A 19184-nucleotide genomic window follows, 5' to 3' on the forward strand; every position below is an offset into this window, starting at 1 on the left:
TCAGCCTCCCTCAGGCTCCCCCAGACTCCCTCAGGCTCCCCCAGACTCCCTCAGCCTCCCTCAGCCTCCCTCAGCCTCCCTCAGGCTCCCCCAGACTCCCTCAGGCTCCCCCAGCCTCCCTCAGACTCCCCCAGACTCCCTCAGACTCCCCCAGACTCCCTCAGGCACTCTCAGCCTAAGAAGCTCCACATGGCCAATGAGGCGGCCTAGCACGCCCGGGGGGAAAACTCCCGCTCCCAGCGTGCCCCGCGGCCCGGTCCGCGCGCCAGGTCCTGCGTGCGCATGTGCCGTGAGGGAGCGCGCCTGCGGGGCGGCGAGGCGGTCGCTTTGAGCTGGCGACTTGGCGCCCTGAGGGGAGCGCGGGCGGGCCGGTGCCGGAGGCTGAAGGGCCTTCCTCAGCGAGGGCGGCGGGGCACGACGGTAGGCTGGGGACGACGCTCGGGAGCGCTGCCGGCCGGGCCGCCTGAAACGCTGGGGGTGCGCGGGCGGCGCTCGTCGGGCTGTTGGTGCGGGAGGCGTCCGCCCCGGGTTCGGTCCCTGCGAGCACCGGAGCGTGGGCAGCCTGGTCCGTGTGGCCGAATCGGGGGGCAGGCCCGACGAGGAGAGGGGATGAGGCGGCAGGGACGTCGGCCCGTGCCCTGGGTCTGTGGAGTCCTCTCCCACCCCCGCTGTGGCCCACGCACCCGCGCGTTTGTTAGTCGACTGACTGCGATTTCCAAGCAGTGCGGTTGAACCCCCGAACTCGAATGAGGCCTTGCGTGGGACTTTTGCCGTGTTCAGTGTGTTCGGTTGCCCGAGGCCTGGCAGGATGAGCTCTTAACGTTTTCGTTTGCCTGTGACAGCTAACGTAGTTCTGAAGATGTAACAGATGGTGCACAAGCTTTTTTTTTTCTTTAAACCAAAAATTGGTCCTTTAGCGTTTTCACTTAGGTTCTACATGTAAGTAGTAATAAAAATCAGCCATTGAATGCTCAGTGTGTGGACGAAGGCGGCACAGTACATATAATTTTAGTTGTCACTGCATCTCTACAAAGTTGGTCTTTTAAAAATTTCTGTATTCTGATTCATTTGAGAGACAGAAGGTCTCTGGTGCTGCTGCTCCCACAGCCTGGCTGCACTAGGCGAGGCAAGGATCCCAGAAGCAAATCCTGGGTGACAGGAGCCATCGGTGTGCCTCCCCGGGTGCACATTGGCAGGAAGAAGGGAGATGTGGGTGGCCGCTGAGTGTCTGCAGTGGGAGAAGGTCACCGTGTCTGAGGTAGACTGTGACCTCGCTGTGGTTCCTGGTGACGGACCTCTGCAGTGGGAATGGAGTTCCTTAAACAAACACCAAAGCCTTGTGTTGCTGGAGAGTAGTGAACACTAGGTTGGGATAATGATAATGGCTGAACAGTTGCACCTTAATTTTACTCTCCTGAAATCTCGTTAAAGTAACAGGAAAAGGATTTTTATTATTTTTAAAACATGATATACAGGATAGGAAAGGAAGCACCAGCGGTCAGTGGGCTCTGCAACCCAGTGTATGAGGAAATCTTTAAGCTAGCAGCAGGGAATGCCGTGACGCTCATAAACCCACAGAACCTTGACCATGAGCAGGTGTTGGCAGCACTTCAGGCCTTTGGGCCTGGGGCATGGAGCTTGCATCAAGGTGAATTGGGTGACCTCTGAGGAACAGTTAGACATGTAGTTCACCTTCCCTCCCTTCCCCACGCTGGAAGACCTGGTATGGATGTGTTCTCTTGAAGTAAAATGGGATGTTTGAACTGGGGGATCCAAGGTGGAGTGAGTTACGAGACTTCATTTATGAAAACAGGAGTGTTGAAGTATGAGGTGCTTTGTCTGCCTTCTCCCACTCAGCTCCAAGAACTTGTACAATCACCTTCCAGGCTTCAGAGAATTCTACACACTCACATGATGTTGAATGATACACATTTGGTTGGGCATGGTAGTTGCTTTTGGGAAGGCAAAGGAACTTGATGGAGGAGGGGAAGAGATTCAGGCTACTTCACTAATTTTTGTCATGAAACTTTGTGCCGTGTACCTATATTACCTACTTGAAATGAAATATATTCTTTTAAAAATGAACAGGCACTTTGATCCAGAATTTCCTCTCCTGGGAATTTATCTTCTGCAACATATATGCAGTCTGGTCAGCTACACTAGGAGCAGGTAATGTTGGTTGTTTTTGGAGAGGGAACCTGGGTGGCATGTCAAAGTAGAATGAGGAGATTTTTCTCACTGTTAAATGTTGAACCTTGTTATTACCTATTTTAACTGAAATTTGAATGGAGAAAGAAAATTGAATGTGCAATAAAGAGACTGCTCTTGATGCCTTGGACAATAAAAAATCTGTTACAGTACGAAGTAATGTTGCATAATTACGGCAAAATGTCAGTTACATTTCGCCAATGATTCTTCACATTGTCTGTGGTTTAAGTGTTGTTTGGAGTACCCTGGACTGTGGACTTTAGTTTTGGATTCAGATCTTCTCCATTTGTCTTCACTCTACAACCCAGAGTGAAAAGATTTGGTTGCATGCTTTCTTCATGACTGAGAATGAAGATACAGAAGGGCTTCTGAAAACCAGCCATGGCCCTGCTGAGAAGTGGACACAGTGAAGCTTGTGTGGTCCATCAGTTACAGCAGGTCACATAACCATGCTCAGAAGTCGAATGGGTAAAGATGTATACTTACCCACTAGGAGGCCGTGCAAAGTCAGCGGACAAGATGTGAATGTGTGCTTGTGTGCCTGTGTTTTCAGGGAAAGGAAGGAAGGAACTAGATGAATGAAAAGATGCTGAGAAAAAATTAAGGACAGTTAGTTGAAAATGAAGGCATTTATAATATGCATTTATATACAGATATTTCAAAAAGTGCATGGGGGATGGAATTTTTGAAAGTTTATCTTGCGGGCCCGGTTTCATAGTGTAGTGGCTGAAGTCCTCGCCTTGAATATGCCAGGATCCCATATGGGTACCAGTTCTAATCCTGGCAGCCCCACTTCCTATCCAGTCCCCTGCCTGTGGCCTGGGAGAGCAGTTGAGGATGACCCACAGCCTTGGGACCCTGCACCTGCGTGTGAGACCCAGAAGAAGCTCCTGGCTTTGGATCCACTCAGTTCCAGCCGTTGTGGCCACTTGGCGAGTGAACCATTGGACGAACATCTTTCTCTCTGTCTCCTCCTCTCTGTATATCTGCCTTTCCGATAAAAATAAATAAATTTTCTTAAAGTTTATTTTGGTTCAAAAAATGTTGGTCATGCAGTTTCTCATAACTTGTATTTTCCATAAACTTTTTAACCCTGCTATATGTATAAAATCACATTTTTTTTTTGCAGCAAAATAAACTTAATTCCATTTTCTACCAGAATTCTGAAGTATGCTTATCCTTTTTTCAGATTATTCTTGCTAAGGCGCAACAGTTTAGATTTACTTTTTGTTTTTGTTTTGTTTTTAATTTATTTGAAAGGCAGGAACTGTAAGAGAGGAGGAAAAGCAAATGTCGGAGCTGCTGGCCCGCTCACCAGATGACTGCGGAAGCTAGAACTAGGCTTGACCAGTGCCTGGAACCTGCAAATCTGAGTCTCCTCGGAGGGCAGCAGAGGTCTGAGTACTTGGGCAGTCTTATTGCTGCTTTCCCAAACACAGCAGGCAGAACCCTAGCCAGCACTCCCCTGGCAACAGTGCTGCATCACAAGCAGCGAATGAACCCTGCAGTCTACTTTCATATGAACTATCTTTTTAAGATTTGTTTTTATTGAAAAGGCAGATTTACAGAGAGCAGGAAAAACAGATCTTCCATCTGCTGGCTAACTCTGCAAATAGCTGAAATTTCTGTAGCTGAACTAATCCAAAACCAGGAGCCTCCTCCTGGTGTCCCACATGGGTGCAGGGTCCCAAAGACTTGGGCTGTCCTCTGCTGCTTTCCTGGGCCGTAAGCAGGGAGCTGGATGGGAGTTGGGGCAGCTGGGACACAAACCGGTGCCCACTGGAATCCTGGCACTTGCTGAGGGAGGGTTAGCTAATTGAGTCATCGCGCCATTGGCCCCCCCCCCCCGCCAGAATTTCTCAGCATAGTGCTTATATTAAGCAATAAATGATGAAAAAACAAAACAAAAAAATAAGTGATAAATATGTATGTAAAGATACGGTTTTTAGATAAATTGTAATTCTAAATGTCAATTTCAACTGCCAAATGTATTGCTTCACACTTTTTGTGTCGTGTATCTGCCACCTCGCCTTTCACAGCGGAATCTTCTTTTCAGGGAGATGTCCTTTGCTCCTCAGGTGTAATGCACTTTAAGCTTGTTATTCAGTGAAGATGAGTCATACAGAGGTAATACATATTTTTGTATGTTCTGCATCTTTGGGTCTCCTCCCTTGTTTTGCTTTGGTGAATACGTGGCTTCAAAGTAATTTTCTTCCTTTTAACTTGCATTGAAAGGGGCATTCTGGAACAGACTGAGTTTAAATCCTAGCTAGGAGTACATGACCTTGGGCAAATTGCCTGCTAGGCATCATCTATAAAATGAAGATAGCAGTACTTGCCTTCTAGAATGAGTAGGAAGATTAAATACTTGAATACACATGAAGTGCATACAGTATTATACACACAGTAAAAACTTCTTAATTTTAATTCTTACTGTCATTATATTTTATTTGTAGCCTGTGACTTAAATCCTAAGTGTCCCGAAGCAGACATAGATGGTTAGTCAGTGATTTCAGCAGGCACGGAAGTGGCTTCTGATCCCTTTATTCTCTTCATTCCAGGTTAAACTAAAAATACCTTTTGGAAATAAATTACTAGATGCTGTTTGTTTTGTACCCAACAAGAACTTAACATATGGAATGATTCTTACACATGGAGCATCAGGAGACATGAATCTTCCTCACTTGATGTCACTGGCGTCCCATCTTGTATCTCATGGGTTTTTTTGCCTAAGATTTACCTGTAAAGGCCTTAATATTGTACATAGAATTAAGGCATATAAGTCAGTTTTGGTAAGAAAATTTCTTTATCTTTTCTTATGATACAGTTTGTTTAAAATTATTAAATATGTTAATAGTCCTTTGGTTTGATTTAAAAGTATTTTAGTAAATATTCTTTGAATCTGAACATTGCATTAAAACTAGCTGTTTAGTAGTCTGATTTTTTTTCTTTGCTATCCATTTCATGAAGATGAACCCTTATGTTGTAGTTTTTCTCCATTATACTGCCAAGGAAGCTACTTACCATTTTCTGAGTTATAAAACTTTAGACTTTGTTTCTGACACTTTAGAGTATTTCACCTGTCATACTATATATACATTTAGAAATATAACATTAATTTTGTATATATTCAGAAATACTCCTTAATATCACTGGATACAACTCAAATCTGAAGTTTCTTTTAATTTAAATTATTGAATTATTCTGAATTATTCTTAGCTTGTCATGTTTTCCAGAGTTTTAAATTAAATGTTAGTATTAAGTTTGGTTATTGGTTGGAAGCCTTTACTGGCCTTTTTGTTCTAACAGTTTGTTCTTTAAAAAATAGTTTAATTGGGCCTGGTGCGGTGGCCTAACAGCTAAAATCCTCGCCTTGAACATGCTGGGATTCCATATGGGTGCCGGTTCTAATCCCGGCAGCTCCACTTCCCATCCAGCTCCCTGCTTGTGGCCTGGGAAAGCAGTCGAGGATATCCCAAAACCTTGGGACCCTGCACCTGCGTGGGAGGCCTGGAGGAAGTTCCTGGCTCCTGGCTTTGGATCGGCACAGCACCGGCTGTTGTGGTCACTTGGGGAATGAATCATCAGATGGAAGATCTTCCTCTCTGTCTCTTCTCCTCTGTGTATATCTGACTTTGCAATTAAAATAAAAATAAATCTTAAAAAAATAGTTATCAAATATTTGAATAAATATTTTTTTTTTTACCTCTCATTTGCTTCAGTCACCCAAAATGTGATTAAGTGGTGAAGGATGACCAGAAGAGAAAGAATTACCCCTTAAAACAATCCCTTAAGATTTTGGGATTGTCTTTACATAGATTTCAGCATATGGGAAATGTTTTTTGGCTTTCTAATGAAATAGTTTATAAAAGAAATTGATAATATGGGGTTTTTTCTTCTAGAATTACTTAAAGACCTCAGGAGAATACAAACTTGCTGGTGTTTTCCTTGGAGGTAAGTTGCACTGCTTGTGAATACCTATTAACGGCTCATTTTGATATAAAAATGACAACAAGGAATTAATATAAGAATTTGTTTTTCTTTTAAACGGAGGGCTGATAGTTGTAAAGATTTATTTATTTTCATTATAAAAGCAGATTTACAGAGAGGAGAGCCAGAAATATCTTTCATATGCTGGTTCATTCCCCAAGTAGCTGCAACAGCCAGAGCTGAGCCAATCTGAAGCCAGGAGCCTCTTCCAAGTCTCCCACACAGGTCCAGGGTCCCAAGGTTTTGGGTCATCCTGCACTGCTTTCCCAGGCCATAAGCAGGGAGCTGGATGGGAAGTGGAAGAGCTGAGACACAAAGCAATGCCTAGATGGGAGTCCTGCACTTGCTAGGGAAGGATTAGCCGGTTAAGCCATGTGCTAGCCCCAAGGATTATTTTTTGTTTTAATAAGGAACTTCCTTGTTTGTAGAATAGTTTATATATTTAAGGCAGATATAAGTTTAATGCATTCTCATGTATCATAATCCTAGGCACTCTGCTTTTATTTATATCCTTGAATCACCATCTCAGAGATGATGGCTGTTTTATAAAGAATGTCATCTTCTAAATGTTATTCAGCAAAATAACTTTTCTGAAGATCTGATTTTAGCTGTTCCTAAGGCTAATGGTGTTCATACCTATGGGTGTGATGGGTTGGTATTACAATTGTTAATTGCAATAAAATTGTTAATTGATAAAGAAATGATGAAATTTACCACATCACTGCCACCATATGTGAATATTTCAAACCAGAATTACCTTTAACTACTTGCAGGTCGTTCAATGGGCTCCAGAGCAGCCGCTTCTGTAATGTGTCACATTGAACCAGATGACGCTGATGATTTTGTTCGAGGACTCATCTGTATTTCGTACCCACTGCACCGTCCAAAACAGCAGCATAAACTCAGAGATGAAGATCTCTTTCGTATAAAAGATCCAGTACTTTTTGTGTCAGGTTCAGCAGATGAAATGTGTGAAAGGGTGAGTTACAACTCTCGTTGAGACAAACATGAAATTGATCTTTCTTTAAAAAGATTTGTTTATTTATTTATTTATTTGACAGGCAGAGAGAGGTCTTCCATCCATTGGTTCATTGAATTAGACCAAGGCCAGGAGTCAAGAACTCCATTCTGGCTTCCCAAGTGGGTGGCAGGGACTCGGGTCCTTGGACCATCATGTGCTGCCTTCCTAGGCATGTTAGCAGGAGGCTGGAGCAGAGGCAGAACAGACATGCAGGCAGCAGTCCGATGGGAAATGTCAGAAATTGTCAGAAGTAAGTGGCACCGGGCGTCTTAATGTGCTGGCCCAAAGATAGAAATATCTTGGGATCAAAATATTACCTGCATCATTAAGCCTCTTTATAGACTGCTAAATTAACTGATGCTGGTTTTGTGCCATAGTTACTATGAAGAACCTAAAAACATGAATATATGCACAGTGGAAAATTTATCTCCCTGGAAAGTAAGTTTATGAGTGTATTAAATCTCATTTGGGAAGTGAAGGATGAATAGCTGAATCTTCTGACTTGAGTAATATCTGACTCTGCTTTAGGTTTATAATTTCAGCAGATACACAGAAATGAAAGGCAGATTATTAAATAAATTGACACTTAGAACAGGCTGGTCATGTCTTCATATTACTAAATATTAACTTGGTATTATGAAACAACTCTGCATTTCCTGGAGCATATAATTGGGAAAAAGACATCAGCTTACTAAGCTTGTTCTATCAATAATGATTGCTTACTTACTGTGACTATGGTAGTTTAGCTGTGTCCGAAAGAAGTGGTCTGCTGCTCACGTTAAGACTTTTTTGCACTTCCCATTGTAAAAGGTTTTTGTTCTAGTAGGTACTCAGTGACTACTTGGTGAGTAGATGTGTCAGGGTAGCTGTGGGAAAGTGAGTCTTTTTAAACATCAATAAAGCGTTAGTCTTGTATATCTTTTTTTTTTTTTTTTCTTTAGAACTTGTTGGAGAAAGTGGTACAGAAAATGCAAGCTCCCAGTAAAATCCACTGGATTGAGAAGGCAAATCATTCCATGGCAGTGAAAGGACGCTCAACAAATGATGTTTTCAAAGAAATAAATTCGCAGATTTTGTTCTGGATCCAAGAAATAATTGAGATGAACAAGAAATAATTGTTTTTGGTTAAAGCCTATGTTATTTGAATAGAAGTTCAGTTAATTTGGCAAACAGTATACCTCTCAGTCTAAAATATATCTCCAAAGTATGTAGATATATACTCATCCTTTAGAGAATGTTTTAGACTTACGTTCCTTGATGTTCTTCTGTTTTTAAAATGTTTTAACTGTGAAATTAATGTCCTTTACAAAAGTGTCTTTTGAATGCACTGTTAGTGTTGTATAAAGATCATGTACAAATATTGAAATTGTTCTAAATATAATTTATTTTTGTTAGTATAGTTCCCAAAGTTTTGGGAAAAAATTAAACATTTGAATTCTACGGCTGTGCTTTGGCCTTATTCATACACAGCTGAGTGAATAATCACATTTTTGTAAAGCAGTCTCTTTTTTTGCAGTGATGCATGTTTATTAGCTCAATTCTGCCATTCTATAATAAATAGATACATAGATAGAAAGATATTCACGTATTTTTAAAGCAAGTAATTACATACAATTCCTGTTAGTCAATCAGAATAAAAAAACATTTTAAAAATTGACAGCCAGCCCTATACTTCTTGCATTCCTGGTTCAATTCTTTTTTTAAAATGCCTTGTGTTGAGTAACTAAGGAAGCAGTTTCATCAGAACTTACATTATCTTAATAAATTTATTCACGTAGAGTTATCTACATGTTTTAATCTTTTAATAATCCAAATTAGGGAATAGGAATGGAGACAATACAAATGTGGATGCTCAGAACACTTTTATTTATTTATTTATTTATTTATTTATTTTTTGAATGGAAAGTCAGATGAAAAGAGAGGAGAAGAGACAGAAGACGATCTTCCATCTGCTGGTTCATTCCCCAAGTGGCTGCAGCGGCTGGAGCTGAGCTGATCCAAAGCCAGGAGCTTCTTCCCATGTGGGTGCAGGGTCCCAAGGCTTTGGGCTGTGCTAGAACGCTTTCCCAGGCCACAAGCAGGGAGCTGGATGGGAAGCTGGGCTGCCAGGATTAGAACTCGTGCCCATATGAGATCTCGACTCATGCAAGGTGAGGACTATACCCTCTAGGCTACCATGCTGGGCCCCCGAGAACACATTTTAAAATAAAGTATCAACTTCTGTTTGAGAAATACTTGCTGAAAGTATGTTATATGCAAAGACTCATTAGCTTTACTTACAGGAGTTAAGCAGCTGTAGTTTACAACATAGTGTGTAAAGTCAGTGGGTAGTCCCGTGATAAGAATTGGGGACTGGCGTTGTGGTTCGCCAGGCTAAGCTGCCACTTGTGACTTTAGTATCCTGCTTTCAGTCCTTTCTGGTTCCCTGTTAATGCCCCTGGAAGTCAGCAGAGGATGGCCCAAGTGCTTGGGCCCCTGTGCGCATACAGGGGACCTGGATGGAGTTCAAGTGCTGGCGCTGGTGGCCTGGACCAAATGGCTGTTGGCAGCCATTTGCAGAAGTGAACCAGCAGTTGGAAGACATCTCTGTCCTTTTCCGTAAGTCTGCCTTTCAAATAAAATTCTTTAAAAACAGAAGGACTTAATAATGGCTAAATAGTAGGACTGGAGTCTGTATTGTATCTAGGCACAATCATGATCACTTAATTTTGCCTTGGGAAGTCTGGTTACCTTCTGAGCTGGACTGTGAATGATACTGAGGTATGTGTATGTATATATAAAATTTTGCTATTAAATGGCACAAAACACGATGAGGCTGATAAGTTTATATTGGAGGTTGCAGAGAGTGACTAATGTTCGTTCCGACAGACAGCGGTAGGTGGCGTGGGCAGCGTGAAAAAAATCAGAGGCCCCTCATTGCTCCTCGTAGGAAAGAGTCAGTGATTTTTTTAGTCTGTTTTCTAAATGACAAACATTTGTTACTTCATGGGATGAAATGTAACAATGCAAAATATTTATATGACTGTATAATAGTTAAATTTTTTTTTACTAAGTCACTTCCGGAATAATCATAAATTGTGAAGAATGTAGCCATAGATTTTAAAACGATGCTAGTTTTCAGAAGATGATAATACCCACATGTAAAAAACAATCACTGGTCTACTAGCTATGAATCCATTGAGGAATATTAATACAGTAAACCAAAAGGGAAATAAAAAGGATAGTTTGGTGCAAAATAGACCATAATATAAAATTACGAAGACAGACAGTTAAAAGGTTACTAACTGGAGTTTGCACAGTTAAACAATAGGCTTAATATATGAATAACCGAAGATACTACTTGAAAATGCTCCTAAGTTGTTTAAAGAGTACTGTTCTTTCCTGATGTAATGACTTGGTACCTGGGTATGGTTGTGGAAAGATGTGAGTGATTACATCTGAAACTGAAATGAACATTTAGAAAATGACCGTATCTGCTGTCTTGCACGAATTTCCAGTTGTTGCAGAAAATATGCAGTTCTTTGAGGTGTGAGATTATAGTCAAAGAGCCATCCTGGTACCCTATCTGGTAGATCTTAATTAGTAATCACACACCTGCAGTAGTTCTATCCCTCAGGACATCTGACAGTACTGTCACAGCTAGAGAAGGGTTCTGCTGATACCATGAAAGGATGTTACCAAAAGTCCCACTATGCACAGGAGAGTAGGGCCCACAGAGTATCTTTTCCAACACTTGGATAATATTGAAGAATATTCTCCTTAGAAAAATCAGTTTGGGTATCATCTATAAATCCTTTCTCCCTTACCATTAAAAGCTTGGAAAGGTTTAAGCAAGTAAGTCTTTAAATAATAATAAATCCACTTCCATTCGCTAACATTAGAGAATCTGCAATCAGGTAAGGGAAAGGCTATTTTACCAGCCGCCTTTAAATTCTACAGAAAAACTTAGGATAAAATCATTCTCCACTCCCCAAACTCAAACAAAGAAACAAAAAATGTGTTATAACTATACAAAAAGCAAATTTAAGAAAAAAAAAATCTTACCACAGTTGTGTATGTGGAGAGAGGACAGAAAAGTGTACTTGACCACCACACTGGAAAAATCCAGAATTGACAGATTTTTTTCAGAGCTAATGAATGTCTTACCGTGTGTTTACAAGTGCTTTTCTTTGCAAAGACAAAACCTAAGATCAGAGTTAAACCTAAATACAGATAAATACTCCTAGGCTTTGATCCAGTAGACTAGGAGTCTCTTGTGTCATTTCTCTCCTATGCTGCAATGCTTGGGGGGAAGTAATAACTCAGCAAAATTTTGTTGCATGACAGAGGAGGTCTGAATAATTTACTATAGTGTAATAACTTGAACTCACCCTAAGTAGGTGAAGACAAACAAGTGTATCTTCAAAGGAAAAGGATTCTCACCCAAAGGAATGTTAATGTTTTTTATTACTGGTCTTGCTGTGGTGTACGAGACGCCAGACTAGTCCAGGGTTTATGAAGGAGTCTTTATTAACCAAGCTTGGTGATAACAGGGCCCACTAGAAATAGTAAATCACAAGTCCATATGGCAATGCAATCAATCGTAACCCCAAGAGGAACAAATAATGGTCATCACCCTGCAGTCCATCTGTTAAACTGAAGGCCTATGTCCCAGCTTCGCCTGCCATATAAGTTAAACCAAGAAACATGCAATGAATAACCTGGACACACCAAGTTGTAGACATTCACCTTTCCCTGGCTTTTCTATCCACATTCCATACTGCTAGGCCTCACCTCTCCTGGAACTCTCGAAAGTACACAAATTAGAAATACAAAGCATCTTAGCATTGCTGTCTTCGTTGCTCCACCCAAGCAGTGAACAGAGGGCGAGGAATACACTCAGGGGCCATGCTCAGGGGATACCTGTCAAAAGTACTGGGGAGGCCAAGAGTCGGAGTGCCAGAGCAATGGAAGCACAGGACCGAGAGAACGAGCCCCTACTTATCAGGAGCCTTTATAGGAGCTTGTGAGGGGAGTAGTTACACAACAAAGCAATACCGCCCCCCTCAGGTGATAGGTGGGAGTCACAGGTGAGCCTAAAGGGAACACCTAGGTGGTGGGGGAGTGGCTTCCAAACTGGTGACCCTGAACTAGCTGCCTACCTCACCACAATAACAGGGTCCACTAGAAATTAGCAAATGACAAATCCATATGGCAATCCAGCCTGAATCAAAACCCCGAGAGGAAGAAACGGTCATTACCCTGAAGCCCATCCGTTAAACTGAAGACCTATATGTCCCAGCTTCCGCAGCAATAGAAGTTATCCTAAGGGACACAGAGTGAACAACTTGGGCACACTTTGAAAGCTGCAGGCACTCACCTTTCCCTGGTTTCTCTGCCCACATTCCATTACTGCTAGGCCTCGCCTCTCCTGGAGCTCTTGAAAGTACACACATCAGAAATACAAAGCAGCTTAGCATTAACATCTTTCCTGTCCCACCCAAGCAGTGAACGATGGGTGAGGAATATAGACTGTGCTCAGGTGCTACCTAACCTTGCATGCCAGAGGGAGCCCCTCAGCTCCTCCCTATCATGGGCTTTTTGGGGGGCTTGCAAGGGGAGTGCTTACACAACAATGCAATACTGCAGTAGGGCAGAAGGGAGGTGGGGAGGGGGGAGTGGCTTCCAAGTTCAGGACCCTGAACTAGCTGTCTACCCCACAACGGTCTAGACTATCTTTCCTAATGTGACTAAGATTGTGTTTGTTCAATAAAGTTCCAAGTCCACTCTTGCTACACTAAAAGAGAAACTGAAATATACTTAGAGATGCCTCTGCCCCACCCTTAATTCTGATGTAAGAAAGGATTTCACAAATAGCTCCTTTAAAAATCACCATCCCATGGAGTCAAAAGGGCTTGTGCTGGAGTGTGTTCCAAAGTCCAACATCATTTCTCAGAAGATCTATACATTGTTAAAGGGAGGGTGTTGCTAACAGACTCCTTTAGCAAAAAAAAAAAAAAAAAAAAAATTAAATGAGATGCTCTATTAAGGAAAAAAATTGGGGCCATAACTAACAAATTTGCATGTGTCCTACAGGGTGGCAATGGGGCATACAATTGAAAGATTGTTTGGGACTTACCTGAGATGCAAATTAAATTGCATGTATATCATTTTTATTCATCTATCAACTCAGTGTTCATTTTAAGACTATTTTCCCTAATCACAAAGAAGCATGAAATACATGACTATTGATAGTGACAGAAATGGTTCTATCAAATGTTTTCGTACCAATTCAAAGTTCTGTTTCTTGAATTATAGTGTAGTGAAAATCCGATTATGCTAATAAGAGATTATGATAGAATTATATTTGATGACGTTAACAGAGGATACTTATTTTAACTTTTAAAGCTTACTGCTGGATGCATCTCACCAGTGTGTGTCCATTATTGCCAACGCTGACGTGAGCTCAGTTAAATACCCACTATGACATGTATGTGACCTAGGCCCCTGGCAGTCACTGTGGCCCTGAGACACTGCATGAGGCACTGAGCAACACTGGAAGCTTCGTGGCAGGGTGCTACATGTGGGAATGAGATAGACACGCCAACTTGTGCTTGGGAGTGTCCAAAGCAGAGGACTTCCGGATGAGACGCCAATCTAATTTACACAGCACATTAAAATGTCCAAGCCATATAGTTTCTTTAAAGCAGTAGTGAGGGATGTACTGGAAGATGATCCATTTTTGACATTATGGGAACTTATAGAATCCGGTTTTCAAAATTACTGGGTGACAATTATCTTTACCATTTTCTTGGGAATCGTTTTTGAGATAATATTCATAAAAATTTATGCATGCTTTCAGAAGACGAATGCACTTCCAGAAAAATGTGGTGCCTACACTCAGAAGGTAAGAAGAGGTGATTGATTCTTCCCTCCATTTTTCAAAATCATACCTAAGAACAGTTGGTAAATTTTGAACTTTGATGTTTGTGTTACTTCTCTAATTTTTCATTTTCTCTCTTGAAATAGAATGAAGACAGTAACCTGAAGCACATGGAATTTGGTAAATAATAAATAATTTCAAATGTTCATATATAACACTTATTCAGCCTTATCTTCCACTGAAACTGTGACTATTCGTTCCCATTTAGCTCTAAAGAAACATCCAGTTATTCATCCACCTTCAGAAGAAAGGTCAGTGATATATTTTGAAATTATATAGTTGGTTATATATAAATATATATGTATGTATGTATTTTTCACACCTGCACTGCTTTGGTATTTCAGAGATTCTCCCATGTAGCATGTAAGGAGTCCACAGCAGCTCACCGCTTACATAGGCGCCTCAGGAGTTCTTTCTAAAGTCTTAGAGGCCAGTCTCAATTCCATGATGGAGACGCAGGGGACATTTCACAGATAGCAACGTGCCCAGTGTTTAAAGAAGAGCTACTTGCATTGCTCTGTTTCATTTCTGCCTCCAAATACTCAGTAAGATGAACCCCATTCATGAGTGTTTTGTATTTGACTGACTTTATTTTATTTTTATATACTTGAAAAAGAGCTCCCATCTCTTGGCTCACTCTCCAAATACCATTTAAGAAAAGAAATTTTTTTTAAAGATTTAGTTATTTTTGTTGGAAAGTCAGATATACAGAGAGAAGGAGAGACAGAGAGGAAGATGCTCCCTCCACTGATTCACTCCCCAAGCGGCTGCAATGGCTGGAGCTGAGCAAATCCGAAGCCAGACGTCAGGAACCTCTTCCGGGTCTCCCTCACGGGTGCAGGGTCCCGGTATATGTAATGCAAGGTTGTTAACTGCTAGGCTACCATACCAGGCCCAAGAAAAGAAAATCTGTATAAAGAGACTAACAAACAGTCAAACAATAGAGGTTAAAAACTAATAGATTTTAAATATTCACCTAATATTTTCTGTTACAGGTAAAAATGTAATCTTAATATAGCCCAAATACTCAATTTTGATTTACATAAATCCAAATTAATGAAATTTTACCAAGAGATTAGATAGGTCATGGTGATTTCATAAACAGTATTTATTCGCTGCTGTGTCTGAGGGTTATTTAAATGTAAATTCAGTGCCCTGCGGTAGCACTGAAAGTCCTCAGCTTGAATGTGCTGGGATCCCATATGGGCACTGGTTCTAATCCCGGCAGCCCAACTTCCCATCCAGCTCCCTGGTTGTGGCCTGGGAAAGCAGACAGCCCAAAGCCTTGGGACCCTGCACCCGCCTGGGAGATCCAAAAGTGGCTCCTGGCTCCTGGCTTTGGATCAGCTCAGCTCAGAGCATTGCAATCGCTTGGGGAGTGAACCATTGGACAGACGATCTTCCTCTCTGTCTCTCCTCCTCTCTGTATATCTGCCTTTCGAATAAAAATAAATAAATCTTTTTTTTTAAAACAGTAAGTTTATACTTCAGTAAAGTATGAGATATTCTATGTTTCTTAAATAGCTATTGGACTGCCTAGTTTATAGGAGTTTTACTTGTTTATTTTTAGAAAATCCCTTACATAAAAACAGTGATTGTCAAAATTTATCATGCATCCGACTATACATGGAGGGCTTGTTAAAACTCAAATTTCTTGCAGTAGGGGTTTGGTGTAGTGCTTGCAGTGGTGCTTTGGACTCTTAGATCCCGCATGTCAGTGCTAGCTGGTCGGAGTCCTGGCTTCTTCACTGCCAGACGTGCTTTTTTGCTACACTCTCCGTTAGAGACAGCAATGGCTCAAGAACTCGAATCCCCAGCCCCACCTAGGAAACCTGAATGGAGTTCTGGCTCAGCCCTGACTATTTGAGGAGCCAGCCAGCAGCTGGAAGATCTCTGCCTCTCTGAAAAGCAGAATGACAGAGTCAGAAGCTCTGAGGAAGAGAGAGAGAGATCTGGGGCACTGTTGCAGCGTAGCACATGAAGCCTCTTCTTGTGAGGCTGGTATCCATTGTGAATGCTAGTTTGAGACCCAGCTGTTTGGCTACCAGTCCAGCTCCCTGTAATGTACCTGGAAAAAACAGCAGAAGATGTCCTAAACTGCCTGGGCCCCTGAACCCATGAGAGAGACCTGGAAGAAAGTCTGGGTTTCTACCTTCCACCAGGCCAGAGATCTCTGTGATCTCTGTCTTTTGCCTCTCTTCTCTCTGTAATTCTGCCTTTCAAACAAATAAATATATCTTTTTAAAGAGATAGGGCCCGTTGCGGTGACCTAGTGGCTAAAGTCCTCGCCTTGGACATGCCAATATCCCACATGGGCGCCGGTTCTAATCCTAGTGGCCCCACTTTCCATCCAGTTCCCTGGTTGTGGTCTGTTGAAGCAGTTAAAGATATCCCAAAGCCTTGGGACCCTGCACCCACACAGGAGACCTGGAAGAGGCTCTAGGCTCCTGGCTTCGGATCTGCTCAGCTCCGGCTCTTGTGACCGCTTGAGGAGTGAATCATCAGACAGAAGGTCTTCCTCTCTGTCTCTCCTCCTCTCTGTATATCTGACTTTGCAATAAAAATAAATAAATATTAAAAAAAAATAGAGATCATTCATCCCCTGGCTTACCCCTAAAGCACAAAATGGCCAATTCTGGATCTGGCCAAAGCCAGGAATCAGAATCTCCCTCCAGGTGCCCTGTGTGGGTGGCAGGGTTCCAAGCACTTAGGCCATCTTTGGAAGCAGAACAGCCAGGACTGACTGGTGCTCCAAGAGATGCCAGTATCAGGTGGTGACTTAACCCTGTAAGTCACAGTGCCAGGCTCCTAAACAAATAATTTTTCAAAAATCTAAAATTTCTGGGTCTTACCAATAACATTTCTAATTTAGTGAAATTAGAGTATGTCCTGAGAATGTGTATTTAATTTCCTTTTATAAAAATAAAGAAATACGGGCCCGGCGGCGTGGCTTAGCGGCTAAAGTCCTCGCCTTGAAAGCCCCGGGATCCCATATGGGCGCCGGTTCTGGTCCCGGCAGCTCCACTTCCCATTCAGCTCCCTGCTTGTGGCCTGGGAAGGCAGTCGAGGACGGCCCAAGGCTTTGGGACCCTGCACCCGCGTGGGAGACCCGGAAGAGGTTCCTGGTTCCCGCCTTCGGATTGGCATAGCACCGGCCCGTTGCGGCTCACTTGGGGAGTGAACCATCGGATGGAAGATCTTCCTCTCTGTCTCTCCTCCTCTCTGTATATCTGGCTTTCCAATAATAATAAAATCTTAAAAAAAAAAAAAAGAAATATGGGCCCGGCATGGTAGCTTAGCAGCTATTCTTACCTTGCACGCCCAGGATCCCATATGGGTGCCGATTCTAATCACGGTAGCTCTGCTTCCCATCCTACTCCCTGCTTGTGCCCTGGGAAAGCAGCAGAAGATGGCCCAAAGCCTTGGGACCCTGCACCCGTGTGTGAGACCCAGAAGAGGCTCCTTTCTCCTGGCTTCAGATTGGCTCAGCTCCAACCGTTGTGGCTGCTTGGGAGGTGAATCATCTGACGGAAGATCTTCCTCTCTGTTTCTCCTCCTCCTCTGTATATATGCCTTTTCATTAAAAATTTTGAAATATTTATTTTATTTATTTGAAAGGAAGAGCTACAGAGAGGGAGAGACAGAGAGGTCTTCTATCCACTGGTTTATCGCACCACATCAGCTAGGGTACAGCTAGGCCTAAGCCAGGAGCCTAAAGCTTTATCTTGGCCACCCACTTGGGTTCTGATTGTCCACTCTTCCAAGTGAGAGGATCAGAAAGCAGGGAGCAGGATCAGAAATGGAGCAGCTTGGACTCAAACCAGTCATTTGGGACACCGACATCGAAGTCAGAGGCTTTGCCCACTGTGGCATTACACTGAATCTGCATTTCATTTCTACCAAGTTTTAAGTTATATTAGAATTCCGAAAACAGAATTCATGGGTGAGATAAATACCGAGTGAGTAAGAGATTGAAGAGATTTTAAAGATATTCATTTTCAGTCCAAAAGCTATCTGTTGATAAAATTTCCTTACTCTGGAATGGCTAGTCTTTTGGTCTATTTGTGCCTTTAACTAATTAGGGAAAGTAGCCCACTTTAGCCAAAGTTAACTTATTTGAATATTAATTTCATCCAAAACCACTCTCACAGAAACATGCCAAATAGCATTTGCGTTTCTGGGTTCTATGTCCTATATTTTCACAAAATTATTCGTTATGGGGTTGGTATTTGGACTCGTAGTTTCAGGTGTCCCAAGGCCACATGGAGTGCTCAGGCTCACTTCTGACTCCAGCTCTGCATTCCAGCCCAGAAGGCAGCAGGTGATGGCTCAAAGGGTTGGCGCTGCCACCCACATGGGAGACCTGGACAGTGTCTGACTGGCAACTGTGTCCCGGCCAGTCCTGGCCCTTGAGGGTATCTGGGGGGAAGTAAGCCAGTAGTCAGGAGTGCTTCTCTGTCTCCCTCATTTCCTCAATATATACATGTGTACATTTTATTGACACACACGCATGTAAACACATTTACATACACCACAGCAGAGGATGCCAAGTGCTTATGCAGTTGGTCTCAGTAGCTGTTTGACGGAAACATTTGAGACAGATTGTTTCTCTTCTGTGATCATTAACTCAACATTGTGCTAAGACACTTCGCTAAAATGTAGACTTTTGTGCTTATTACAAATATCTGTTAAGATGAGCTGAGCTTATCTCTAGAAAACTGCAGTTTATACTACTGGATATTCTTTTTTATACCTTTCAAATCATAAAGACGTTCATACAGAGGACAGAAATGAAATCTACTCCTTGTAGAAGGACATGCTTTGATTCTATAACTTGACTCATTGCTGTCGAAAATAGGCTTTTAAAGAATTCAGGGTATCTCATTCTCTGAGTTGTATAAATTATTAACTTTTATTTTGCTAGTTGACTGGTACATTAAATGAAAGGAACTAGATAATGAGTTGTTTTTATGATGTAGATAATTGCTTTCCACTTTTTTCCATCTGTTTTCACGTACTAAGCTGTGTTTCCTTGAATATAGA

At 42.1% G+C, this 19184-nt stretch overlaps 2 protein-coding genes across 2 annotated transcripts in view; both read left to right on the forward strand.

The window, feature by feature from the left end:
• Positions 1-4183: 4183 nt before the first annotated feature.
• On the forward strand, positions 4184-8746 carry TEX30 (testis expressed 30). The gene is made up of 5 exons (XM_004577364.2): positions 4184-4335; positions 4770-5000; positions 6111-6162; positions 6972-7177; positions 8161-8746. The coding sequence occupies exons 1-5, from the start codon at positions 4321-4323 to the stop codon at positions 8332-8334; spliced, it is 678 nt and encodes a 225-aa protein (XP_004577421.1). The 5' UTR covers positions 4184-4320; the 3' UTR covers positions 8335-8746.
• A 4996-nt stretch (positions 8747-13742) lies between these two features.
• CCDC168 (coiled-coil domain containing 168) overlaps positions 13743-19184 on the forward strand; it is a 31780-nt gene continuing 26338 nt past the window's right edge. The window contains exons 1-3 of the mRNA XM_058670925.1: positions 13743-14105; positions 14228-14261; positions 14350-14392. Coding sequence (XP_058526908.1) covers positions 13878-14105; positions 14228-14261; positions 14350-14392 — 305 coding nt within the window. The 5' untranslated portion in view covers positions 13743-13877. The remainder of the gene's footprint in view (positions 14106-14227; positions 14262-14349; positions 14393-19184) is intronic.

Source organism: Ochotona princeps, chromosome 12, assembly GCF_030435755.1.
Source record: "Ochotona princeps isolate mOchPri1 chromosome 12, mOchPri1.hap1, whole genome shotgun sequence".
Classification (NCBI taxonomy): domain Eukaryota; kingdom Metazoa; phylum Chordata; class Mammalia; order Lagomorpha; family Ochotonidae; genus Ochotona; species Ochotona princeps.